At 45.6% G+C, this 26,655-nt stretch overlaps 1 protein-coding gene across 1 annotated transcript; it reads right to left on the bottom strand.

Moving 5' to 3' along the window:
* Nucleotides 1–17,786: 17,786 nt before the first annotated feature.
* LOC138071140 (exocyst complex component 5) lies at nt 17,787–20,144 on the bottom strand. The gene has a single exon (XM_068962572.1). The coding sequence runs from the start codon at nt 20,015–20,017 to the stop codon at nt 17,891–17,893; it is 2,127 nt and encodes a 708-aa protein (XP_068818673.1). The 5' UTR covers nt 20,018–20,144; the 3' UTR covers nt 17,787–17,890.
* Nucleotides 20,145–26,655: the final 6,511 nt, after the last annotated feature.

Genomic DNA, 26,655 nt, shown 5'->3' with positions numbered 1-26,655 from the left:
AGAGTAGGGGTGGGGGAGGTGAAAGCGTGGGGGCAGGGACGGGGGGATACTAGTACAAGCAGAAGCAGAAGTGAAGAGACACAAGAAGAAGAGCTCCCCTTCTGGCCCGTGCTTAGCTCTCCGTACATATACACATAACGAAGTCTTTGAGTACTCACAGCAACACTGTGAGGTAAGCATTTTGACTGCTGTCATCCCTTTGGGCAGCTGAGGAACAGAGACACGAAAACGTTAATGGGTGAATGAATCTGCACAAAGTCACCTAGCTGGCAAGAGCTGAGTCAGATTGGTGCCCAGGCCAGAGAGAAACAGCCAGGTGTGGTATCTGACCCCCAATCTGGAATACAGTGCAGTGTCTGGTGTACTCTGGGTCCAAAGGCAGATCAACGTCTCCATCTGCATGAAACATCACTATGGATCTGTGTATGGATTGAACACAGTGTCTCCTAGGTGCGTCAAAGACCATGGCGTGTCATGTCAACATGCACACATCACAGAGAACAGTTCCTGGTCCATACCGAGGTCTAAAAAATATTTCCTCTGACCGACATTAGTGGAGCATCCTCATCACTATGGAAAGTAGCATAATCATAGTGATAAACAGATAGAACCAGATACGATATCATGAAGACATTACCTCCCCCATCTCGTAATTTTCTTAAATGCAGAGAAGAAAACCTGGGAGGCAAGAGACCACATACTAAGTTTTTTCCTCTCAAGTGTGACATTCTAGCTAATTTCCAAATAACATTTTATTAGTATTTTAATATGTTGTATCTTCATTGTTACGTAGGCAGTTTTTCTATTATAATTGAAAACTGGACTTTCTGAAGACTCGTTCTCCTCAGGTATCTTGAGGTTTCAGCATAAAAAAGTTGTGTTGGTATCCCTGCCAGGTGAAAACCCAATGGGCGCACTGAAGTCAGAAGTAATATCTTTGGTACAGTAGGTGGGGGGCTGTGGGGAGTAGAGAGGTCCTGAAGGAAGGCTGGCTAAGCCTGCAAGCGTTGTGAAAAAGGTCACTGACGCTATAGGCCCAAACCAAACAACAGCTCACAGGTCCCAAGGAAGACACTGGTGTTCTATCCACGGAAATGTCTGTGTTAGGACTTTCAGACCTTTGCTCTTTTGGCTCCCATGATGCAGTGGGGCAGCTTGTGGCACTTATAACACAGTCCTGCTTTCACCCAGGCTGTGGATGAGAGTCACAGCCTCCCCTGCAGCACCGGGGGCCCCCTTTGTGGGCGATCGATCTGGAGCCCTTTTTGTGATGTGTGGGAGTCGACAGATTCCGAAGAGAAAGGAGAAAGAAGATACATCGCGCAGGGGGTACGTGCACCCACCCTGTGCATGTGGTGCTAGAGATGTGCTAGAGATGCAGGTGCAGCTTGTTACAGGAAGCAGTTGGGGGTGAGCAGAGTTGGATTCGGTGACTCAAGGAAGAAATGTGGAAGTGAAGGTAAAGGGAGAAAACACAATGAGAGGGGTAAACAGCTACAACTCCCAATTCTGTACCAGGGTAGGGTGCTCCATTACTGTTGTGAGAAGGCTCCCTGGTCTGAGCTCTGGGAGGGAGTGATGAGCGTTCTAAGGACCCACTATCAACCCTAAGCAGGGGGCACTGAGAGTGTGAATATATTAAGTCTCAGCCTTTACCACTGACAGACACAGAAAGCTTCTTAGCTCTGCTGAGAGTGAGGCTGTGGCACGTTAGGGAAGCTCAAAGGCAGGGTGGTGGTGGTGGTTGTTCAGTCGCTCAGTCGTGTCTGACTATTAACGAGCCCATGGACTGCAGCATGCCAGGCTCCTCTGTCCTACACTATCTCCCTGAGTTTGAGCAAAGTAATGTCCATTGTGTTGGTGATGGTATCTAACCATCTCACCCTCTGTCTCCCCCTTTCTCCTCCTGCCTTCGATCTTTTCCAGCATTAGGGTGTTTTCCAATGAGTCAGCTATTCGCATCAGGTGGCCAAAGTATTGCAGCTTCAGCATCAGTCCTTCCAGTGAGTATTCAGAGTGCATTTCCTTTAGGATTGGCGAGTTGTTCTTACGATCCAAGGGATTCTAAAGGGTCATCTCTCTAGCACCACAATTCGAAAGCATCACTCAGCCTTCTTAATGATCCAACTCACACATCTGTACACAACTACTGGAAAAACCATAGTTTCGACACTGCAGAGCTTTGTCACCAACGTGATGTCTCTGCTTTTTAATATGCTGTCTAGGTTTGTCATGGGCTTCCCCGGGGGCTCAGCGGTAGAGAATCTGTCTGCAATGCAGGGGAATTAGGATATCTGGGTTGAATCCCAGGTCGGGAAGATTGCCTGGAGGAGGGCATGGCAACCCACTGCAGTATTCTCACCTGGAGAATCCCCTGGACAGAGGAGCCTGGCAGGCCTTGGTCGATGGGGTCGTAAAGAGTACACTGAGAGACATCACCTCCCGAACAGAATCTCTGGCCAATGGGCTGTCTCTCCAGCTTTACTCATCTCAAGTGAAATCTGTTCCCTGGCCTCAGAAGCCATGTGAGATAACGAAGGAAACTTGAGGCAGTGGTGATTTAAGCAGCGATTTGGTGTGAGATCTTTAGTCGTTTGGGCCAAGTGATTGCAGGGAATGAAATGGGGTAGGGTGATGAAGGAAATGAGATGATGAATTTATTGCCCCAGCCACTTCCCTGCCCCCGGGTAGCCGACTTCAGTAGGGCTGGCTGGTGTCAATGCCTTGTGTATAGGCTCGCTTGTAACAACATCCTGTGTGTGGTATGAGCAACTTGGTGGGCAATTCAGACAGCATGGCCAAATATTCATTTCTCAGAGTGGATGGAGGCAGAAGAGAGAAAAGAATGTTGAACCATGGGTTAGTTGTGAGTCACTTTCTAAAATCTCAGTATTTCTTCACAAGGTGTGTGTGTGTGAATTCTTTTCTTTATCTGAGACTTGGCTTTCTAGGTGGGGAAATATCATCGTGAGAGACTCCCTGTGACATGTGAAAAGTGGTTGGGAGTGAATTGGGTTAAGGTCATTTTCCAAGTGTTTCACACCAAGTGTTTGCTTAAGGGGAAAGCAGTGGCCTTAAAGAACTGAACTAAGTGGTTGAAATACAGGTTTCAGTTACTGAAATGTGAAGAGACTCTTTCTGGGATGTGAGTTCATCCTAGCCTGTGGTCACAGGCAACTCATAACCTCATAGGATTTGAACCGTGTCTTCCTAATATCTCTTGCTTTCTGCCCTGGAATGTAGTGGAGGCCTCAATTCCGGTGACTAAAGTTCCCAAGTAACAGTTCTCTGAGAAAAGTAGCTCTCTAGAAAAGAGCAGTGCCTGGGAAGCTGATCTAAAATTTTAATATAGCCTGTGATGTAATTTTTGTTAGCTTCACCCAAAGTTTGATTATTCAAAGAAGATAGAGAGATGCACCTACTTTGGTATCTACCACTGGATTTTTCAAATGAACATACAGTAAGATTGGCCTGGTTTTCTTTCTTATTATGTATTTATTTAGTGTTGGGTGCACTGAGTCTTTGTTGCTGCACGAGGGCTTTCTCTCGTTGTGGAGAAGGAGGACTACTCTCTAGTGGCGGTGCATGCGCCTCTCATTTCAGAGACTTCTCTTATTGCGGAGCATGGACTCTAGGCTCGAGGGCTTCAGTAGTCGGAGCAGGTGGGTTCAGTAGTTGTGACACACCGTCTTAGTTGCCCTGCGGCACGTGGAATCTTCCTGGGCTAGGGACCGAACGCCTGCCCTGTTGCATTGGCAAGGGGGGTTCTGTTTTATTTTTTTAATCATTAATTTATTTTAATCAGAGAATAATTACTATAGGATGTTGTGATGGTTTTTGCCATATATCAACACGAATCGGCCGCAGGTATACATGTGTCTTCCCCTCCTGAACCCCCATCCCAACTGCCTCCCCACCCTATCTCTCTGGGTTGTCCCAGAGCACCGGCTTTGGGTGTCCTGCTTCACGCATTGAACTTGCACTGGTCATCTATTTTACATATGGTAATGTATATGTTTCACAGCTATTCTCTCAAATCATCCCACCCTCGCCTGCTTTTACCGAGTTGAAAAATGTGTTCTGTACGTCTCTGTCTCCTTTGCTTCCCTGCATGTAGAATCGTTGCCACCGTCTTTCTAAATTCCACATAGGGGCATTAATATAAGTATTTGTCTTTCTCCTTCTGACTTATTTCTCTCTGTATAACCTGCTCCAGGTTCATCCACCTGATTAGCACTGATTCAAATGTGTTCCATTTTATAGCTGAGTAATGGAGATCAGCCCTGGTGTTTCTTTGGAAAGAATGATGGTAAAGCTGAAACTCCAGTACTTTGGCCACCTCATGCGAAGAGTTGACTCATTGGAAAAGACTCTGAGGCTGGGAGGGATTAGGGGCAGGAGGAGAAGGCGACGAGAGAGGATGAGATGGCTGGATGGCATCACTGACTCGATGGACGTGAGTCTGAGTGAACTCCAGGAGTTGGTGATGGACAGGGAGGCCTGGCGTGCTGCAATTCATGGGGTCGCAAAGAGTCGGACACGACTGAGCGACTAAACTGAACTTAACTGAATTTTCCATTGTGTATATATACCACACCTCCCTTATCCATTCATCTGCCGATGGACATCTAGGTCCCTTCCCTGTCCTAGTTATTGTAAATAGTGCTGCTATGAACATTGAGGTATATGTGTCTATTTTGCTTCTGGTTTCCTCAGGGTGGTATGCCCAGCAGTGGGATTGCTGGGTCGTGTGGCAGTTCTATTCGCAGTTTTTAAAGGAATCTCCACTCTGTTCTCCACTGTGGCTGTACCAGTTTGCATTCCCACCAATGGTGGAAGAAGGTTCCCTTTTCTCCACACCATCTCCAGCATTTATTGTTTGTCGACTTTTTGATGATGGCCATTCTGACATGTGTGAGAGGATACCTCATTGTGGTTTTGATTTGCAGTTTTCTAATAATGAGTGACGTTCAGCATCTCTTCATGTGTTTGGTAGCCATCGGTATGTCTTTGGAGAAATGTCTGTTTAGGTCTCTTGTCCACTTTATATGGGGTCGTTCCTTTTTCTGGTATTGAGCTGCATGAGCTGCTTGTATATTTTGGAGATTCATTCTTTGTCAGTTGTTTCATTTCCTATTATTTTCTCCCGTTCTGAAGGCTGTCTTTTCACCTTCCTCATTGTTTCCATCGTTGTGCAAAAACACTTAAGTTAAATTCGGTCCCTTTTGTTTATTTGTGTTTTTATTTCCATTACTCTGGGAGGTGGGTCATAGAGGATCTTGCTGTGATTTATGTCAGAGAGTGTTCTACCTATGGTTTCCTCTTAAGAGTTTTATAGTTTTGGGTCTTACATTTAGGTCTTTAATCCATTTTGAGTTTATTTCTCTGTATGGTGTTAGAAAGTCTTCCAGTTTCTTTCTTTTACACGTAGTTGAGCATTTTCCCCAGCATCACATGTTGAAGACACTTGGTTTACACCATTGTATATTTGTGCCTCCTTCGTGAAAGATAACGTGTGCGTAGGTGTGTGGATTTATCTCTGGGTTCTCTATTTTGTTCCATTGATCTATATTTCTGTCTTTGTGCCAGTATCATACTATCTTGATGACTGTAGCTTTGTAGTATAGTCTGAAGTCAGGAAGGTTGATTCCTCCAGTGCCATTCTTCTTTCTCAAGATTGCTTTGGGTTTTTGGAGTCTTTAGTGTTTCCATACAAACTGTGAAATTATTTGTTGTAGTTCTGTGAAAAATACCTCCTGTAGTTTGATCAGGATTGTGATGAATCTACAGATTGCTTTGGGTAGTAGAGTCATTTTCACTATACTGATCCTTCCAATCCAGGAACGTGGTACATTTCTCCATCTATTTGTGTCATCTTTGATTTCTTTCATCAAGTTTTTTTTTTCATAGATTTCTGTATACAGGTCTTTGTTTCTTTACATGAATTTATTCCTAAGTATTTTATTCTTTTCATTGCAATGGTGAATGGGATTGTTTCCTTAAATACTCTTTCTGATTTTTCCTTATAAGTTTATAGGAATGCAGGGGTTTCTGCGTATTAATTTTACATGGTAGGCGCCTTCTTAACCACTGGTCCACCAGGGAATTCCTGGCCTGCTTGTCTTTGGGTGTGGAGTGCTCTGAGCTGTGACACACGGAGAGATTCCAGTGATCACTACCACGACCAGGACACAGGCCATGTCCATCACCCTAAAAACGCCCAGGTGCTGACCTTTTCTGGTTTCCCCTCCCACACCCCAACCCCTGGCACAAAGATCTGTCCTCCTTCGCAGCATTTTGTCATTTGCAGTTTAAAAATTCCTTACGTATTCTGAATATAAGACTTTTCTCAGTACTGTGATTCACAAACATCTTTCCCCGAGTAACAAATAGCTTCCCTTTTCATTACAGGAGACATGAGTGATGAAATGTACTTTTCCTCCCCACACTCAGAGCCCAATGTTGTGTAGCCAGCAAGTGCCTGTGAGATTCTTCAGAAGTGAAAATAAATTCTGCTGTCTGTCAGTCTGTGCTCTCAGATATCTCCCAGAGCTTTATTTCTGCAGAAATCCACGAGTCTTCTGCAGACAGAGGCACTTGAGAACAGGTATATTTATTGGAGTCTGAACTTGTGATCTCATCAGAGAGCTTCAGAGCTCAACCATTTCTTGCAAGACTTGTCTCCCAGCTCCAAGGGAGCTTTTCTTCCTGAAACTCAGAGGCATGACTTTAGTCAGTGTGGGCACGTTTAGCTGGGCTAACATGGCATTTCAAGGTTGTTCATCCTTTACGAGGTATCAGACCACATTCAAGATATTTCTTTCTGTCACCTTATTTACTCCTCCTTCAAAGACCCATGATTTTGGAAGAGTTCAATCCTATTTGATGAGGTGAGAAAGCAGAGGACAGGGAAGTTAGGGGGATGGCTCAGAGTGACATAGGCCGCCAGAGGAAAAGTGACCCACAAACCTCGGCATCCTCCATTCAGAGCCCCCACTCTTTATTTCTTCAGGAAAGTTGCCATGCATGTGTGCAGGTTAAGTCACATCAGCCATGTCCAACTCTTTGCGACCATATGACTGTAGCCCGCCAGGCTCCTCTGTCCATGGGATTCTGCAGGCAAGAATACTGGAGTGGGTTGCCATGCCCTCCTCCAGGGGATCTTCCCAACCCAGAAATGCACGCCACGCCTCCTGCAGCTCCAGCATTGCAGGAGATTCTTTACTGCTGAACCACGAGGTGGCCCAAAATTGACATATGATATTATATTTGTTTCAAGTGCACAACAGAGTGATTCCATATTTTTAAACATTGTGAAATGAATTGCTACGATAAGTTTGGTTACCATGTGTCACCACAGAGATTTCTTACAAGGTTATTGACTATATTCCCTGTGTGTACATTCCGTTCCCATGACTTATTTTATAACTGGAAGTTTGTGTCTCCTAATCCCTTCCCTGTTCTACACATCTCCCTAGTCCCTCCTCCTCTGGTAACCACCAGTTTGTTCTCTGTGTCTCTGACTCTATTTCTGTCTTGTTTCCCGTGCTCTCTTATTTTATTTCTGCGGTTCCACATGTAAATAAAATGGTGTGGTATTTGTCTTTCTCTGTGTGCCTAGTTTTCCTTGACATAACACCCTCTAGGTCCACCCATGTTGTCGACAATGACAAAATTTCATTCTTTTTGTATTGCTGAATAATATTCCACTGTGTGTGTGTGTGTGTGTGTGTGTGTGTGTGTGTGTGTGTACACCATTTCTTCCATTTTGACTCATCTCTCAATGGACACTTAGGTTCCTTCCATATCTTGGCTCCCCTTGGCTGTAAATGACGCTTCAGTGAACAGAGGAGCACATATATCTTTTGTGACTAGTGTTTCTTCTATTCTTGAGAAAAATACCGAGAAGTGGAACTGCTGGACCATATGGTAGTTCTTGTTTTCAGTTTTCGAGGAAAGCCTCATTGTCTCCATAGTGACTGCACCGATATACATTTCCACCAACACCGCACGAGGGTTTCCGTTTCTCTACATCCTCCCCAACATTTCTTACCCGTTGTCTTTTTGATAACAGCTACCTGACAGGTATGATGAAGTACTTCACTGTGGTCTTGATTTTCTAATCCCTGATGAGGAGATGTTGAGCATCTTTTCATATGTCTATTAGCCATCTGTATCTCATCTTTGCAGCAATGTCTTTTCAGTGCTTTGCCCCATTTTAAAATCGGGTTTTGGGTGTTTCTCCCAATACATTCTACGAGTCCTTTAGCTGTTTTGGACATCTACCTCTTTTCGGATGTGTGTCACTTGCTCATATCTTCTCCCACTCAGCAGGTTGCCTTTTTCCTTTGTGATGGTTTCCCTTGCTGTGTAAAAGCTTTTTCGTTTGATGAACTCCCATTTGTTTCTTTTTGCTTTCGTTGCTCTTGCCTGAGGAGACATGTCAAAAAAACTATTGCTAAGACCTATGTCAACGAGCATACTGCCTACGTCTTCTTCTAGGAGCTTTATGGTTTAAGTTCTAACAATTTCGTCTTTAATCTTCTGTTGTTGTGGTTTATTTTTGATTGTTGTGTAAAAAAAACGGGGTCCAGGTTTCCATAACCATTTATTGAAGAGACAGCGTTTTCCGTGATGGATGTTCTTGGCTCCCTTGTCATAGACTAATAGGCCATATGAGCGCAGGTTTATTTCTGACAGAGCATCCCCAACTGTACCCTCCATAAAGGCTGGGGTGACGTAGGAAGACCCGGTGACGTCCGTGTCCGTCCACAGCTGGTGGCACACCAAGTCTGGATAAGGTACGTCCCTGATGCTAACCAGAGTGCGCTGGGGCAGGGATGGTCATCCACACCTGGTGCAAGTTCCCCATGGTGGGATGCGATGGGCTCACTCCAGCAGCCAGCCCAGGTCGATCCTGCCATCCACAGTCCCTCATTTAGGCAATCATGAAGGTTTTCACTGTATATGTTACATCCCCTCCATGGCGTGCCAGGTTGGCTGTTGAGATGGGGAAGTGAGGAGGAATTGCACGGCCAGTCCCTGCCCTCGAGGTTGATTCATTAAGCAGAGAGGAGGGCTGACACCCTAGACGTGGTGGCGAGTGCGTCACTGATCCCCTGTGAGGCTGCGTTGCTAGGAGACGAGAAGAATGACAAGGATCAGGGTAGATGAAGTGGACATGGCGGGGGAGGGGACAGGGTACTCTGGGTCCTTGCTGTGCCAGTCCCAACTGCAGAATTACCCACAGCCTGCATGAGGGACCCTGGAGGATGGATAGGCGGTTGTAAATGTGGATATCAGCTGTGCCAACCCCTCCCCACCTCAAAGTCTGTATCCCCAACCTGCCCATTGGGCGTTGGTGATCTGGGGGTCACTTCTGAGCAGCATACTCTCCCCAGTTACAGAGTAGGAGCCAGAATCCGGTGATGGGCAGAGATGTGCAGCACGTCAAATTCTAGGCCAGAGACCGAGCCTTAGGAACCAACAGGCCAGAGAATCCTGGATGGGAGTTGGCTTAAATGCAGTGGCCAAATAACAGATCTGAATGTACCTGTAGCAAGCAACGATACTGAAGCATTCATTTAAAGACCTTCCCACAAAGGGAAGTCCTGGGCCTCCTGGTTTCATCAGTGAAATCTATCAAATGTTTAAAGAAGAAATCGCACCCATCCTTCACAGATTCTTCCTGAGTAGACAGGAGGGAGGAGGGAACGTTTCCTAATTCATCCTATAAGCCCAGTATTACCCCAGTACCAAAGCCAGACTTGCCATCATCAGAAAGCTACAGATCCATATCTGTCATGAATAGCGATGCATACACCCTCAACCCCGTATGTGCAAACCAAATTGAGAAACATTTTGCAAAGGGCTGTGTGAGATCTTTCCCAGGATTGCAGTATTCGACCAACACTCAACTTCAGTTATGAGAAAGAGCGTGTTGATATAATGAAGGACGGAAACCACCTGTCAACTTGACAGACAAAGAAAAAGCATTTGACACAGTTCAAGACCCGTTCATGACAAATAAGTGAATAACTAAATCAATAAACACGGTCAACCATCTCGGGATAGAAGGGATCGTCGTGGTGGTGCTGAAGAACATCCCCGAGAAACATCCAGCTCTCGTCACATCACATCTAGTAGAGTCTGAGTGCATGCTTGCCTCTTGAGATCCAGACCAGGATAGGAGGTCTGCTTCAACCACCTATGTTCCACACTGACTGAAGGGTCTAGCCTGTGCACCATGCAAAAGAAGAAATGAAATCATGGGGAAATGAGAAATGAAACCCATGTCCACACGAACACTTGCCCTTGAATGTGTTTCACAGCAGCGCTGTCTGTAATCTCCAAATAGTGGAGCAGCCTAAAGTCTTGTCAGCTGGAGAGGGGTAAACAGAGTATTCTGCAGCCATTCAGTGGAATAGCATAGATGGGTGAAAAGTGACGAACTTCTGCTTTCTGCTGCCACATGGGTGAGCCTCCAAAGCATTGTGCTAAATGAAAGAACCCAGACACAAAAGGCCACTTCCTGCAGGAGTCTGTTGTTACGAAATTCCCGCAAAGGGCAAATCTACAGAGACAGAAATTAGATGAGAGGGTGCCTGGGCGTGCAGGTCCTCTTGGGGATCGACTGCTGATGGGTACACGGACCCTTTTCGTGGTGCTGGCAGGGTTCCACAACTGCACTGTGGCGGTGGTTGCACCACTGTGTGAAGTTGCTAAAAGTCACTGCCCTGGAAGTGATGGCTGTGATCTGTGCTATGTGACTATACCTCAGTAAAGCAGTTTAGGAAGGCAATGCAGATGTGCAGGTGAGACATGTGGGGAAAGATGTGCCATTGCTTCTGTACCAGTGGGGAGAGCCCCTGCTCCTTCCACGTCCTGGGTCCGGCCTCCTCCACACGTGCTAGATGCTCCCTCCAGAGGCAGTCGCCGTGCACGGCAGGACAGAACCCCCAGTGAGCACACACGTCTATGTGTCTCTGTGTTTACGCACAGGCGCCCGTTGTGTGACCACAAGTCAGTGGCTCTGGACAGGCTCCCAGAACCCACCCTGCATCTGAAATTCTACTTCGTTGTTTTCCATTCTTCTCAAATCACGTGGACCCAGCTTCCGTTTCCCAGATTCAGTAACGGATCTCAGCCCTTAGCTCCAACCTCTGGTCACAGGAATACCTGTTAACCTGGTGTGAGCCCCCCTGCCTGAGCTCAGCAACCCCGGAGGGATGCTCAGCAGAGCAGTAACCAGAAAACGGAACTCCATCCATCCTCCTTCTGCCGCCAGGACTGAGGTGCGTTCCCTCCCATCCATCTGCCTGAGTGTCTGGTAAGGAAGGGGACTTGGGGGCATAACACACCACTGAGTCATTGAAATTGTTCTAAATATGGCTGTGAATAAATATGTCAAAATACCGCTCAGAAGGGAAGACACAAAATTTTAAAAAAATTTTAACGTCTTGAGTAGCAAACATGTCTCTTCAGTTGAGGATTCTATTTAAAAGCAGGACGGGTGAAGCATCATGCGATTTGTGCTTCTCAACCTAAATTGTGCATCAAATCCCCCCCCTGGAGAGGCTTTAGGAGAGCCGATGCTGGCAGGACAGCCCCAGAGAGTCTGAAGTAGTAGGTCTTCTATGTGGCCCTGATGTGAGCATTATCTGAAAAAGTTCTCTTCGGAAAGCCGAGCTTGCAGCTGTGGAAACAGAACCCATTCTTACAGGAGGAAATCGAAGATCAAAAATTTCCGACTCCTCTCTACAGCGAAAGCAGGTTTTCATCATCACTCGCTAGGCTGAGGAAAGGGACGACTTGCCCAAATTAATACTAGTTTGAAAACGGACCTTGTGCTTGCTCTGCTGCATGTTCCTGAATCCAAAGTTTTACAGTTAACACCCTGCTGTTGTTAGTGAAACTCAGTACGTTTTAGTTCTTCTTAGGATCTCTTGTGCCTAGTTAGTTGAATACATTTCTAAAACACTGTGGAGATAACGTCATTCGACAGATCAGAATAGTGCGTCAAAGATTAAAGATGGCTGAGAATTGTAGCTGTGGATGCTGACATAGCAGGATCGACTGTCAGCTTATCTGCTGCCTGTGCTCAGTTGCCCTTTTAAACTGTTTCCTTTGTTATCAAATTAACTCCCGCGCTCAGATGAAGACCAAATCGGAAGAGGATGCTCATTGGGAAAAATACAGTTAAGCAATCCCTTGTTTGGTGCACACCCATGAAGACCCACCTCCCTAAACGTTCTTTAGGGATCTCTTCCAGACATTCTTTGGCACATTCCCCAGTGATGGGCTTGCACTGCTGTGTCCTGACTCCTCATCTTGTTGAAGACAGGGCTTTCAGCCTCTCAGATGCATTACAGTGCGTGGATTCTCTCGGAGTACCAAAAGAGGGTGATGGCCCGTGCTCCGGACACCTTCAGAGCGTGTCTGCAGGAACAGGGCCTCTGAGAGGAATGGATCCCCACCTGTGGCAACAGGAAGATCTCGGGTCAGCCTTTTACAGAGCAGCCCCAGGGGAGTCAGCGCACAGTGAAGATCATACCCAGCAGCATGCCCGGGATTGTGGTTTAAGGAACTGGGTGGATGGCGGTGCCCATCCATGAGACAGGATACGTTGTCCTGGGGCTACTAGCAGGCCTGCAGGGCTTATGGGACATCGCAGTGCAGATGCCCCATACATCTCGGCCTGCGGGGAATCTGGGGCCAAGCTGAGATTAGATTTAGTCCTAGGTATATTTAGTGATAGGAAAAGCCAACAGCATACAGGGGGATACTGACGACAACAAGTCAGATGGGTAAAAGCTCTGGGGGGTGACATGGTCACCCAAGGATCATGTATGGCATGGAAGAGCACAGGGCAGAGGTTGGAAACCAGAGGAAAACAAAGCCCAAGATTTAGGAGGGGATCAAAGTAAATGGACCGACAAGGAGACTTAGAAGTAATGGACTGAAAGCCAGGGTGGGCTGCTGTCAGACTCTGACCAAGGAAAAGTGGTCTTGAAAACGGAATGTGTCCGTGGCCAATACAGCACTGGGTACTATGGTTTGGCCCACGGAGCTCTTGGGAGGCATTAGCAAGGGGATGTTCTGCGGACGGGCACATGGCGGAGGAATCGAGAGGTAACCAGATAAGGATGGTCCTGGTGTCTATACTTTCAAGAAACATGGCTTGAAAAGAACCAAAGATGCATGGTATTGGAAGTAGTGGGCTGTGTGTTCGCAGGGTGTGCTCTTCTCTCCTGGTTCCACCTGGTGATGCTGATCTCCACCGCCAGTGTGTGGGCGTGGTGAAACTTGCGTTTTTGTCTCCCTCCTCTTGCTGTGGGCCTGGTCCTCCCTGGCTAACTGAGCCTCAGCCACCCTGCTGGCATCTGCAGACCCGTCTGAATCTGGGTCTGATCGTCCAGCCCATCCCCAGGCAGGGACGTCCACTCCTCAGCCTCAGCCGCGAGGTCCCCTAGCCCATCGCCTGCTTAGGCTTTGTCTGGATTCAGTCCCTTTCCACGTTTCTCCCTCGGGTGATGCAGAGCCCTCCCTTGGATCTCACCTGCACCACAGCAGGAACCAAGATCAGCTCCAGAAAACGAAATTCCTAAACTGCAGCCACCCTTCTGCCCAAAGACTCCATTGAGTCATTGTACACTGTGCCCTCCTGTGAGTCCCAAGTGTGAATGGGGTGGAATCCTCCTTTCCCTGGTGTTCCTCTTCGTTTCTTGTCACACCTCCCTTGTCTGAGCTCTCTCACCTCTGCCTGCCACTGCCTCTGTGGGCCGTTCCCCCGCTGTGACTGGGATGCTCTTTTCTTTGGCTTGTCTTTCATTTGACCCATGACTTACCATACAATATCCAGGTCAAAGGGGGCATAGTGTAGAATGTGTACCTTGTCGAGTACATCTAGGAGACGCTGTTGTCACATAAACCCCACGCCCCTGAATATAGAAAAACAGAGGGATAAAGAACACAAGAGTCAAATATGCCAAAGGTGCCTGAGATGTTGGCTAAGATGAGCACTGAAGAGTGTCTGAGGGATCAGGAAGTATGGATATTAATGATGGCCATGACGAGGCCAGTTACAGTGGAGTGACTGGGACAAACGCTCCATGGAAGGGGGCAGAGGAGAGAATCTCTCAGCAGAATTTGAAGCAGTTTTGCTTTGCAGGGCAACCGGTAATGTGCCAGTAGCTGCAGACTAGGGTGGTGGAAGACGGTGGGTTTCCCCCTGTGCTGTGGAATGCTCCGATGTAGAGGGAGCAGGCGCTGGTTCAGGAGAGAGGAATGATAACTGCAGGGGCAACGTCCCTGAGAAGGTGCAAGGCATGGGATCCTGGGCAGAGGTGAGGGGCTGGGTGCAGTCAGGAGCAGGCGTGGAGAGGGGCAGCAGAGTGCCAGGGCAGAAACATGCAGATCGGGACTGGGAAACTTGAGAAATCCGACTGGATTGCTTCGGTATTTTCCACGAATTATTGGCGGGTGGGGCTGGTGGTCATTAGCATGGAGGAAGGTTAGGAGTGTGTAGTGTAGGAGTGTAACTAGGTGACCATGAAACTGAACAGAGGTCTACTCCGGCCATGCATTTAAGATAAAACACTTCTGTAAAGTTGTAAAGTTTTCTCCTCGATGCTCAGGTGCTCAGACACAGGCAGGGAGTGGGCAGGGAACAGGGTGCAAAGGAGCACAAGAGGTGTGTTTGTCGGGGAGAGGTGTGTTTGCGGGGGACAGCTTCCAGCCCTGGCTCAGCGGATCCAGGAGGGGCCTGGCGCATGGTGTGAAAGGACGCGCGGTCGGTGAGCTGGGTCTCCAGGAGGCTGTGGCATCAGTGCATGGCACTAGTGCGAGGGAGCTGGAGGATATGACGTCATGTTGAGGGTGATGACAGGGAGGAATGCTGGAACCAGGACACCATGAGGGGCGCGGTCTTTCCTGATGCCCCGGGCGGGACCTTGGGCAGAGGGATGCTCGGGTGGGAGGAAGGGAGCATCGCTAAGGACGGAGAGTCTCCGGGGTGACCGGGTGAGCCTCGTGGGCACTGAGGACGGATCAGAAGAGTGAGGCCTGAGAGAACAGTGAGTGTACCACGGGAGGGACGCGTTCACAGGCCGGGGGTGGGAGGGAGGAGAATGGACAGGGGACTTGTAACGTTCCCGCACGTGGGGGGCTTCGGCAGTGGGCGACAGGACCCGGACGTCACCGGTCAGATTCTTCAGTGGAGAGTTCGAAACCGGTCCCAGAGAAATCCCCAGGCGACCGGAGCCAGGAGACGGGCACGGGCCTCACTGGGTTGCTGCGCGCAGGCCCATAGCCAGCCAATCGGAGTGCAGCCCCGCCTACCAAGCGCCGGATCTTCCCGGACACCCTGACTTCCTGCCCGTCTTGCTATGGTTCCGCGGACGGCTGGTTGTCTAGGGCTGGTTTGGCCGGACCCCTTCGAGAGATTCCCTTCCTTTCTCTGGTCCTTACGGGCATCCGCCTTAACTCTGGGGTCCTCGCTGTCCAGTCCTCTGCGCGAAAACCCAGCAGAAACGATGACTCTTCTTCCGGGCTTGCGGCGTTTTGGTTTCTGTGGCCTGCAGGTGGCAGTGTTGCTCCACAGTGTCGCCGGGCCGGTTTTCTCCCCCCTTCGCGCTTTAATAAAATCACAGGAAGCCTTTTGCCTCAAGAAGCAGCTGGTTTCCTTTGGTTTTCCTTTGCTTGTGCCGGTTGGCTGATTCAGAGTGCATCTTACCCCTTCAGAGAACCCGTTGTGAGAACTTTCGCCGGACCCATTGACACTTAAAATTACAATAAAACATTATAAGCGGACATAGTGAATGATAGTGGACGGAGTGGTTGCCATTGTCTTGCTTCGGATCCTTGAGGAATTCCTGTATGTTTATTTTTTTTTTTTTTTGCAGGGAATTTGTTTATTGAGCAATAATGTTAACACTTCTAAATTAAGTATTCACTTATGAGTTTTCTTTGTTAGTGTCCTGTCAATGGTCATAATGGAAAATATTGCACATAACTCAAATATAAAAATAAAAATTAACAAAATAGCTACGCAACAAATATATGCTTTACATTTTAAAAATTAATCCAAACAAAATAATCTGAAACACTTCTCTGATGTGGAAGTCTTATAATGTTCTCTCATGTTTTATTTGATATTTTTCCCCCTTTTTTTTTTAAAAACAAATTGACACTGTGTACAAAGTTCAAATGGCCAGTAAAACTACTGCTTTAAAATTGTTGGCTTTAAGTAACAGAGGTATAATTTGAATTCACATCAGAGCTTTCTAAAATGGCAAGCATGTGACTTTCTCTAATATCCAAAACCTGTTCTGGCTTTCCTTTGGCTAAGGAATAGAAAACTAGACAGCCTTCCAAAGCTGCCACAATTTCCTAAAATGCTTTGATAAATGTTGGCATAGTTTATTTCTCTTGCTTACCTAGATAACACTGGGCTAAACAGAAAATGAAGAAAATTCAGTTAAAAGTAACTTAAACAGTAGCTAGCTCACTCTGGACCTGGAAGTTTTGGTAAAGTTGAACATTCAGAAACATATTCTTAAATGTAGTTTTCCAAAATTAGGCCAAAAAGCCTACATTAGAGGAAAAAGAAAAGCCAAAAATGAGTCAAACATTGAAGTTTATCTGTTCCTGGAAGACTATGAATAATACAATGGAAGCTGAAACACTACATACAGCTAAGAATGCATTCTTGCAGAGAAAGTTTATAGTTAATAATTTTTTTAAATTTCCACTTGATATTTAAAATTTTATAAGTGATTTATTATGTCACCATATTAAGCCAATTCAATTAACTACACTCAGTAGGAATCACTTCAGAAACGCCTTGAAAAAGATAATGACAGACACTATATATTTAAAAACTACTAGTCCTTACAAAGTTCATCTCTGGATGAGAATATAATGCTGACTATCAATTCCCAATTCCTCTTAAAATGGAAGACTACCTGCATGTTTAGCCATTCCATCTTATTTCAGTTTAGCATAAGGATAAAAATCTTAAAGGATTGCATTGCTGCTAAACACTGCCAATAATTCTCACATGCACCATTTAGTCTATACCTCACTTTTTTACTTCCCTTATAATATTAAAATACTGAATAAATATGGTCCTTCAGTTAACATCCTCTACTTTATCTTAAAAGAAATATAAAATAAGGTAGCTTTATTAACTTCTTGCTAGTATTGGCTTAAAATCTGTTTACCAAATAAGAAATTGTAAACTTTTTTTTTCCTTTTACCCAGAAAGCAGATGTATTTTGATCCACACTGCTAATACCTACATAAAATGTATTTCATTTTAGTTTTCTTTATAACATTTTTTTGGAATAGTATTACTGTTGTACCTCAGAAAAAATTCAATGAACCAACTACAGAAATTATGCCCAATTTTCAACCTTTGAAATAAGGTAAAAAGTTCTCCAGGAAAACTTAAAAATAATCTGATTAACAATTACCACTGCTGAAAAGGTCATTGAAAATTGATAAATAATAAATGAGTCTTGCTGTATTTTACCCATCATTAGTGCAAAACAGGAAGCTGAAATTTCCCAATGGACTATGTTAAAGAACATGAACTGGAATACTGGTAACAACTGACATCAACATTTTCCAGGATGAAAACAATGACATATAGCTTCACAGAGTTTGAGATTTATATAAGTCCAGAAATGGAATTAAAACTTTTAAGGAAAAACCAAAATATTCTTAGTATTGCCCAAATTTCAAATAAATCCTCAAGGGTAAGTATGGCTGCTGTTTTTCCAAACAGTCATTTTTCAATAAAATGTTGGCTGTGTCATAAGAAACCTTCTGTGCTTTCTTTCAACCAAGGCTTGCTGGAGTACAACACATTTCCCTTGTAAATTCAACCTCAGCTAAAATGTCGAGCAAGGCGGGCAGATCTATAGTCAGCACGAAGTTGTACGAAGGAGTGAAGAATGTTCTTGTCCAGATTAGCAAGTTGTTCTCCTGAGCAGACTTGCTTTAAATTATCTGGGTTTACTACCAGAAGATTGCAAAGTGCATGCAGAGTATCAAAAAGCTGTAATACCAGAGGAATCTTGAAGTCTTTGGCACACCTCCTATACTCAGCTACGTCACAAATTGCTAACATGCCACCCATACAGCTATAGGAATATTGTTGAAGATGCTCATAAATAAGTCGATGAAAACGTACTCCAAGTTCCATCAAAACTGTATCCACATTCTTCCCATCCATGGAATTTTTAATCTTCTCCACTTGTTTTCTTACGTAAGCACAGACTTTAACACAGGCATTAGTATACTGAATCAAAACATTGTTTTCATCTTCTGGCTTAAAATCTGTTTTCTTTTGTTCTGCAGCCAAGATATGCTTCATTTGTCCAATCATACAATTTAATGTCCTGTCAACGCCGGTATCCAATTTCATCTCCATCTGTTCAATTATTTCTTTTTTTTTCTGAAGGCATTCTGATAATTTAGGAGAGGAGCTTATTAGTGGCATAAGGTGATCATTAAACTGCTTGTCAAAAAGATGAAAAATAGTATTGGCCTGGTGCACAACATCCAAAAAATAGAGATTTGCATTCTTAGAATCTGAAGAAGGAATTCCAGCAAGTCCTGTTTCCAAGGCATAATCAATATGTTCAATACATAAAAATTCCACAAGAATGGTAAAAATTCTAAAGGCATTCCTTGGTAAATCAGAAGGATCAGAGAGCCTATGACATCTTTCAAAGGCTTGTTTGGTTTCTTGCAAAAGATTAACCACCACTTCCTGGGACAGGAAAGTCTCTCCATGAGTATCGATACTTGGCCCCAGAGGTAAGTTGGTACGTTGTCTAATTCTCTCTTTCAGATCTTGAATACCTCCTGTGCCAATGGATCTCTTTTGATGGTTTTTTGAGTCATAATAGCGCTGTAGGATCATAGCACTTCTGCTTTTCAAATAGCCAGTCTCTATTTCAATGTAGCTCTCCAAATAGGAAATGAAAATGGACTTGATAAGCTTAGACAAGAAAGTCTGTTTATCAGTACCTAAGTTAAACTCCATCAACTTGCTGGAAAGATTTGTGGTTCTTGTGTATAAATCATAGAGACTTTTGAGATACTGCTCTGCATCAGACTTCCAACATTCTTGTAACTGGTCTTTCACAAAGCTCTGTAGTTTGATTTCAAATACATTTTGAATAAGTTTAGCCAGTACTGTTTCTGGATTACTAAAGATATCTCCAACTTGTTTGTTTACCCGTTGACAGAGTATTGCTGCATCTTCAAATATATCGTTTCTCAAGTAAGCACCCTCCTGGCACTGCTTTATATAAACATCAACACAATGAGAATAACCCTTAAAATGAAGTAAAACAGCTGCTACTTCTCTCATTCTGGAGATTTCACCTCTTCTTTGAGCACCAGTAAACTCCTGAATCAACTGGCATTCTAAATCATGGTATTTACTTGCAATTTTAGATTTAACTTCTGAAAATCTATCAAAAGGTAACTCTTGGGCGATTAGGTGCAACTTCTGAATGATGTCTGCTGCCTCCTTTATCTTTTCAGAATTTGTAAAAACATCAGATTTCAGTTCTCCATCGAGAAACTCATTGAAGTATTTCATCAACTTCTGAGCCTCTACTGCCCGTTGTCTGGGTGTGTTTACCCCCTCCAACTGGTCTCCAAGGTGACAGACTTTGGTTGCTACATAGCTGATGTGCTCATCTAGTTCTTGGAAATGTTGGAAGGCAACCTGATTGCTTTTCTGGAGTTCTTGTACCTTCCTGGCAAATTCCTTAGCTTCTTTCTGACACTGTTGCTCTAGTTTCTCTACTTTCCTTTGAATCCTTTCATCCATTATCTGGAGCTCCTGAATATGATTTACAAATTCTTCTAATAATCTTTTAGGATCAAAAGCTTCAGGTCCCCCTCTAGAGCCTCCTCCAGGGGTTCTCCACACAAGACGTTCAATATACTCATCTGCCACAAAAGGCTCCTCGAACAGCTCGGCCGTCGTGGCCATTCCGGCCGGCTGAGAGGCTCGCCTCGCACTGGATGCCGTCTCCGCTTCACATGCTGCGCCTCAGCGGCGCGGTACACAGGTCCCCGCTCGGCTCGCCAGCTCCGGCTCCCGGCCGCTGCGGGCCGCCCCGCTCCCCACAGAGCCCAGGCGGGGCGGGAGAACGGCCATGAAGCGAAGCCCTCCTGTATGTTTAAAGAGAACTTTATTATGACAGTGAGTTTTGACTTGAAAATCATTACGTGAAGTGGAAGTGAAAGTGGTCCAGACGTGTGTTTCTTTAAGACCCCTTGGACTGTAGCCAGCCAGGCCCCTCTGCCCAAGGGATTCTCCAGGCAAGAATAATGGAGTGGGTTGCCATTTCCTTCTCCATAGGCTCTTGCCAACCCTGAATCTGGCTATCCTGCACTGCAGGCTGACTCCTTACCATCTGAGCCACCTACAATGATAACATGACAGGGACAAGTGCCAAGCCAAGATCCTGCTGGGTAATTGATGCCACACCACCTGGGAGATGCTATTACTGCCCTCATTTTATGCTTTTGGGACCTGTGGCTCACAGAAGAGTCAGCTCTCCAGGTTCTCAGGGTTCCCCAGAGAGTGTCCCTATGTTCAGGTCTCAAGTCTGTCAGATTGAAGTTTGCACACTTGTTTGTAGGCTACATTCCCCTCTCCAGTGGAAGAGTGAAATAAAATGCTCACTGGGATTGAGGGTAAGGCAGCCTGCAATGCTGCGAAAGACTGAGGGCAGGAGGAGAAGGGGATGACAGAGGACGAGATGGCTGGATGGCATCACTGACGCAATGGACATGATTCTGAGCAAGCTCCGGGAGATGGTGAAGGACAGGGAAGCCTCCTGACGTGCTGCATGCAGTCCATGGGGTCGCAAAGAGTCGGACACGACCGATGGCCTGAAAACCAACAATAGCATATTTATTACAATGAGATACTAAATGAAAGGGGGGTGTGAGGGAAAGTACATAGAAAACGACTCATCCACTCTATCAAGATTATGACATAACACATTTATAGTGCAAAGCACCTGGAAGTAATCAGCTGTTACGGAGCATGAGTTGCTCAGCTCCCTGCAATGTGGGTCAAGAAGGGACTTTAATCCAGAATCCACTGACAGAGAAGAGGGCAGCGTAGTGACCCAAAATAATCATCTTGTTGGGGCCAGGTTGGACAGGACCCGGACATCACGGATCAGGTCCCTCAGTGGAGAGTTCCAAAGAGTTTCGGGAAGAAATCGCCCAGCAGACGCAGGCTGGGAGACTGGCACTGACCTCACTGCTCCCCGGGGCAGGCCCAGAACCAGCCCTCAGCAACTCCGGATCTTCCTGGACGTCCTGACTTCTTGCCCGCCTCGGTATGGTTCTGTGGGCGAGTCGAGCGGAACTCGGGCGGTCCAGGGATGGTTTACCCGGGCCCCTTCTAGAGGCTCCCTTTCTTTCTCTGGTCCTCAGGGGCATCCCCCATAAGTCCTCTGCTGGAAAACCGAGCAAGAAGGATCGATTTTCTTCCGGGCTTGCTGGCTTTTTGATTTCTGTGGTCTGTAGGGGGCAGTGTTGCTCCGCGCAGTCGCTTGCCCGTTTCTTCCCCGCCCGGCCAGGTTGAAAAAAGGTTGAATTAAGCAAACTGAAAAATTACCAACAAAGAGAAAATATTAAGCAGTTAAACGTAAAAGTAGCAATCTTGGGATTGCTGTGTCATGTGGTATTTTTATTCCCAGTTTCTTTAGGAATCTCCATACCGTTCTCCATAGTGGATGTACGGATTTACTTACCCACCAACAGTGCTAGAGGATTCCCTTTTCACCAATCCTGTTAGGCACTTATGGTTTGTAGATTTGTTGATGATGGCCATTCTGAAGAGATGATACCTCCTTGTACTTTTGAATTGCATTTCACTACTAAAGAGCAGTGGTGAACATCTTTTCATGTGTTTGTTGACCATCCATATGTCTTCTTTGGAAAAATGTCTGTTTTATGTCTTCTGCCCATTTCTTGATTGGGTTGTTTATATTTCTGATATTGAGCTGAATGAAATGCTTGTATATTTTTGAGATTAATTCTTTTTCAGTTGCTTCATTTGCAATTGTTTTCAGCCATTCTGAGGGTTGTCTTTCACCTTGTTTACAGTTTCCTTTGCTGTGTAAAAGAGTTGGACTGGACTAAGCAACTGAACTGAACTGAACTTGCTGTGAAAATACTGTAAGTATAATTAGGTCCTATTTCTTTATTTTTTATTTTTTAGTTTGAGCATTCTATGGCATTGCCTTTCTTTGGGATTGGAATGAAAACTGACCTTTTCCAGTCCTGTGGCCACTACTGAGTTTTCCAAATTTGCTGGCATATGGAGTGTAGCACTTTCAGGGCATCATCTTTCAGGATTTGAAATAGCTGAACTGGAATTCCATCACCTCCACTAGCTTTGTTTGTAGTGATGCTTTCTAAGGCTCACTTGATTTCACATTCCAGGATGTCTGGCTCTAGATGAGTGATCACACCATCGTGATTATCCGGGTCTTGAAGATCTATTTTGTACAGTTCTTCTGTGTATTCTTGCCACCTCTTCTTAATATCTTCTGCTTCTGTTAGGTCCATACCATTTCTGTCCTTTATCAAGCCCATCTTTGCATGAAATGTTCCCTTGGTATCTCTAATTTTCTTGAAGAGATCTCTAGTCTTTCCCAGTCTGTTTTTTCCTCCATTTCTTTGCACTGATTGCTGAAGAAGGCTTTCTTATCTCTTCTTGCTATTCTCTGGAACTCTGCATTCAGATGCTTATATCTTTCCTTTTCTCCTTTGCTTTTAGCTTCTCTTCTTTTCACAGCTTTTTGTAAGGCCTCCCCAGACAGCCATTTTGCTTTTTTGCATTTCTTTTCCATGGGGATGGTCTTGATCCCTGTCTCCTGTACAATGTCAGGAACCTCATTCCATAGTTCGTCAGGCACTCTATCTATCAGATCTAGTCCCTTAAATCTATTTCTCACTTCCACTGTATAATCATAAGGATTTGATTTAGGTCATACCTGAATGGTCTAGCGGTTTTCCCTACTTTCTTCAATTTAAGTCTGAATTTGGTAATAAGGAGTTCATGATCTGAGCCACAGGCAGCTCCTGGTCTTGTTTTTGTTGACTATATAGAGATTCTCCATCTTTGGCTGCAAAGAATATAATCAATCTGATTTTGGTGTTGACCATCTGGTGATGTCCATGTGTAGAGTCTTCTTTTGTGATGTTGGAAGAGGGTGTTTGCTATGACCAGTGCATTTTCCTGGCAAAACTCTATTAGTCTTTGCCCTGCTCCATTCCACATTCCAAGGCCAATTTGCCTGTTACTCCAGGTGTTTCTTGACTTCCTACTTTTGCATTCCAGTCCCCTATAATGAAAAGGACATCTTTTTAGGTGTTAGTTCTAAAAGGTCTTGTAGGTCTTCATAGAACCCTTCAACTTCAGCTTCTTCAGCGTCTACTGCACAATTGTACTCATCTCACATGCTAGTAAAGTAATGCTCAAAATTCTCCAAGCTAGGCTTCAGCAATATGTGAACCGTGAACTTCCTGATGTTCAAGCTGGTTTTATAAAAGGCAGAGGAACCAGAGACCAAATTACCAACATCTGCTGGATCATGGAAAAAGCAGGAGAGTTCCAGAAAAACATCTATTTCTGCTTTATTGACCATGCCAAAGCCTTTGACTGTGTGGATCACAATAAACTGTGGAAAATTCTTCAAGAGATGGGAATACCAGAGCACCTGACCTGCCTCTTGAGAAATCTGTATGCAGGTCAGGAAGCAACAGTTAGAACTGGACATGGAACAACAGACTGGTTCCAAATAGGAAAAGGAATACGTCAAGGCTGTATACTGGCACCCTGCTTATTTAACTTTTATGCAGAGTACATCATGAGAAACGCTGGACTGGATGAAACACAAGCTGGAATCAAGATTGCTGGGAGAAATATCAATCACCTCAGATATGCAGATGACACCACCCTTATGGCAGAAAGTGAAGAGGAGCTAAAAAGCCTCTTGATGAAAGTGAAAGAGGAGAGTGACAAAGTTGGCTTAAAGCTCAACATTCAGAAACGAAGATCATGGCATCCGGTCCCATCACTTCATGGGAAATAGGTGGGGAAACAGTGGAAACAGTGTCAGACTTTATTTTGGAGGGCTCCAAAATCACTGCAGATGGTGACTGCAGCCATGAAATTAAAAGACGCTTACTCCTTGGAAGGAAAGTTATGACCAACCTAGATAGCATATTCAAAAGCAGAGACATTACTTTGCCGACTAAGGTCCGTCTAGTCAAGGCTATGGTTTTTCCAGAAGTCATGTATGGATGTGAGAGTTGGACTGTGAAGAAGGCAGAGCACTGAAGAATTGATGCTTTTGAACTGTGGTGTTGGAGAACACTCTTGAGAATCCCTTGGACTGCAAGGAGATCCAACCAATCCATTCTGAAGGAGATCAGCCCTGGGATTTCTTTGGAAGGAATGATGCTAAAGCTGAAACTCCAGTACTTTGGCCACCTCATGCGAAGAGTTGACTCACTGGAAAAGACTCTGATGCTGGGAGGGATTGGGGGCAAGAGGAGAAGGGGACAACAGAGGATGAGATGGCTGGAAGGCATCACTAACTCGATGAACTTGAATCTGAGTGAACTCAGGGAGTTGGTGATGGACAGGGAGGCCTGGCGTGATGTGATTCAGGGGGTAGCAAAGAGTCAGACACGACTGAGGTACTGAACTGAATGGAAAGAGAATATTGCTAAATTTTTTGTTAGCGTGTTCTCCCTATGTTTTCCTCTAAGAGTTTTATAGCATCTGGCCTCATATTTGGTCTTTAATTGATTTTGAGGGTCCCCCCCCCCGCCCTGTGGTGTTAGGAAGTATTCTAATTTCATTCTTTTAGATGTTCCTGTCTGATTTTCACAGCACCACTTATTGAAGATGCTGTCTTTTCTCCATTGTACATTCTTACCTCCTTGAGTATAGATGAGGTGCCCCATAGGTGCATGGGTCTATCTCTGGGTTTCCTATTGTGTTCCATTGGTCTTTCTTTTTGTTCTTGCCTAGAGATGTTTCATTAGTCTTTGTTGTAAAGCTGGTGTGGTACTGTTGAATTCCCTGAGCCTTTGATTGTCTTTTGATTCCACTGTTGAATCTGAAAGAAGAGCCTTGCTTGGTAGAGTATTTTTGGTTGTAGGTTTTTCCCTTTCACCACTTTAAATATAGCCTGCAGAGTTTCTGCAGAGAAATCAGCTGATAATTTTATGAGGATTCCACTTATGTTATTCGCTACTTTTCCCTTGACCTGCTTAATATTTTCTCTTTGTTGTTAAATTTTCAGTTTCCTTAATGTGTGTTTCAGCATTTTTCTCAGCACTTGGAACCAGCCAACTGGGCAAGCATAGAAAAAAAATCCATCGCTGATGACCGCAAAAGGCTTCGAGAACTTTTTTCCACGCGGACGGGCGGGGGAGAAAGGGGCAAGCGGCGGCACGGGGCAACACTGCCCCCTGCAGACCACAGAAACCAAAATGCCAGCAGGTCCGGAAGAAAAGCGATCCTTCTTGCTTGGTTATGGAGCAGAGAATTTATGGAGGATGCCCCTGAGGACCAGAAAAAGGGAACCTCTCAAAGAGGCCCGGGCAAACCACCCCTGGATCGCGCGAGTTACGCTCGACTCGCCCACAGAACCACAGCGAGGCGGGCAAGAAGTCAGGACGTGCAGGAAGATCCGGAGTTGCTGAGGGCTGGTTCTGGGCCTGCCCCGGGGAACAGTGAGGTCAGTGCCAGTCTCCCAGCCTGCGTCTGCTGGGCGATTTCTCCCCGAAACTGTTTGGAACTCTCCACTGAGGGACCTGATCCGTGATGGCCAGGTCCTGTTCAACCTGGCCCCAACAAGATGGTTATTTTGCGTCACTATGCTGCCCTCTTCTCTGTCAGTGAACTCCGGATTACAGTCCCTTCCTGACCCACCTTTGGGCTTCCCTGGTAGCTCAGAGGTTAAAGCATCTGCCTGCAATGCGGGACCCCAGGTTCGATCCCTGGGTTGGGAAGATTCCCCTGGAGAAGGGAATGGCAACCCACTCCAGTATTCTTGCCTGGAGAATCCCATGGACGGAGGAGCCTGGTGGGCTACAGTCCACGGGGTCGCAAAGAGTGGAAACGACTGAGACTTCACTTTCACTGACCCACCTTGCAGTGAGCTGAGCAACTCATGCTCCATAACAGCTGATTACTTCCAGGTGCTTTGCACTATAAATGTGTTATGTCATAATCTTGATAGAGTGGATGAGTCGTTTTCTATGTACTTTCCCTCACGCCCCCTCTCATTTAGTATCTCATTGTAATAAATATGCTATTGTTGGTTTTCAGTCCGTCGGTCGTGTCCAACTCTTTGCGACCCCATGGACTGCATGCAGCACGTCAGGAGGCTTCCCTGTCCTTCACCATCTCCCGGAGCTTGCTCAAACTCATGTCCACTCAGTCAGTGATGACATCCAACCATCTTGTCCTCTGTCATCCCCTTCTCCTCCTGCCCTCAGTCTTTCGCAGCATTGCAGGCTGTCTTATCCTCAATCCCAGTGAGCATTTTATTTCACTCTTCCACTGGGGAGGAGAATGTATCC

Source organism: Capricornis sumatraensis, chromosome X (genome assembly GCF_032405125.1).
Source record: "Capricornis sumatraensis isolate serow.1 chromosome X, serow.2, whole genome shotgun sequence".
In the NCBI taxonomy this organism is placed as follows: Eukaryota; Metazoa; Chordata; class Mammalia; order Artiodactyla; family Bovidae; genus Capricornis; species Capricornis sumatraensis.
The sequence above is the reverse complement of the archived record's forward strand: the minus strand, read 5'-3'. Positions and strand labels throughout refer to the sequence as shown.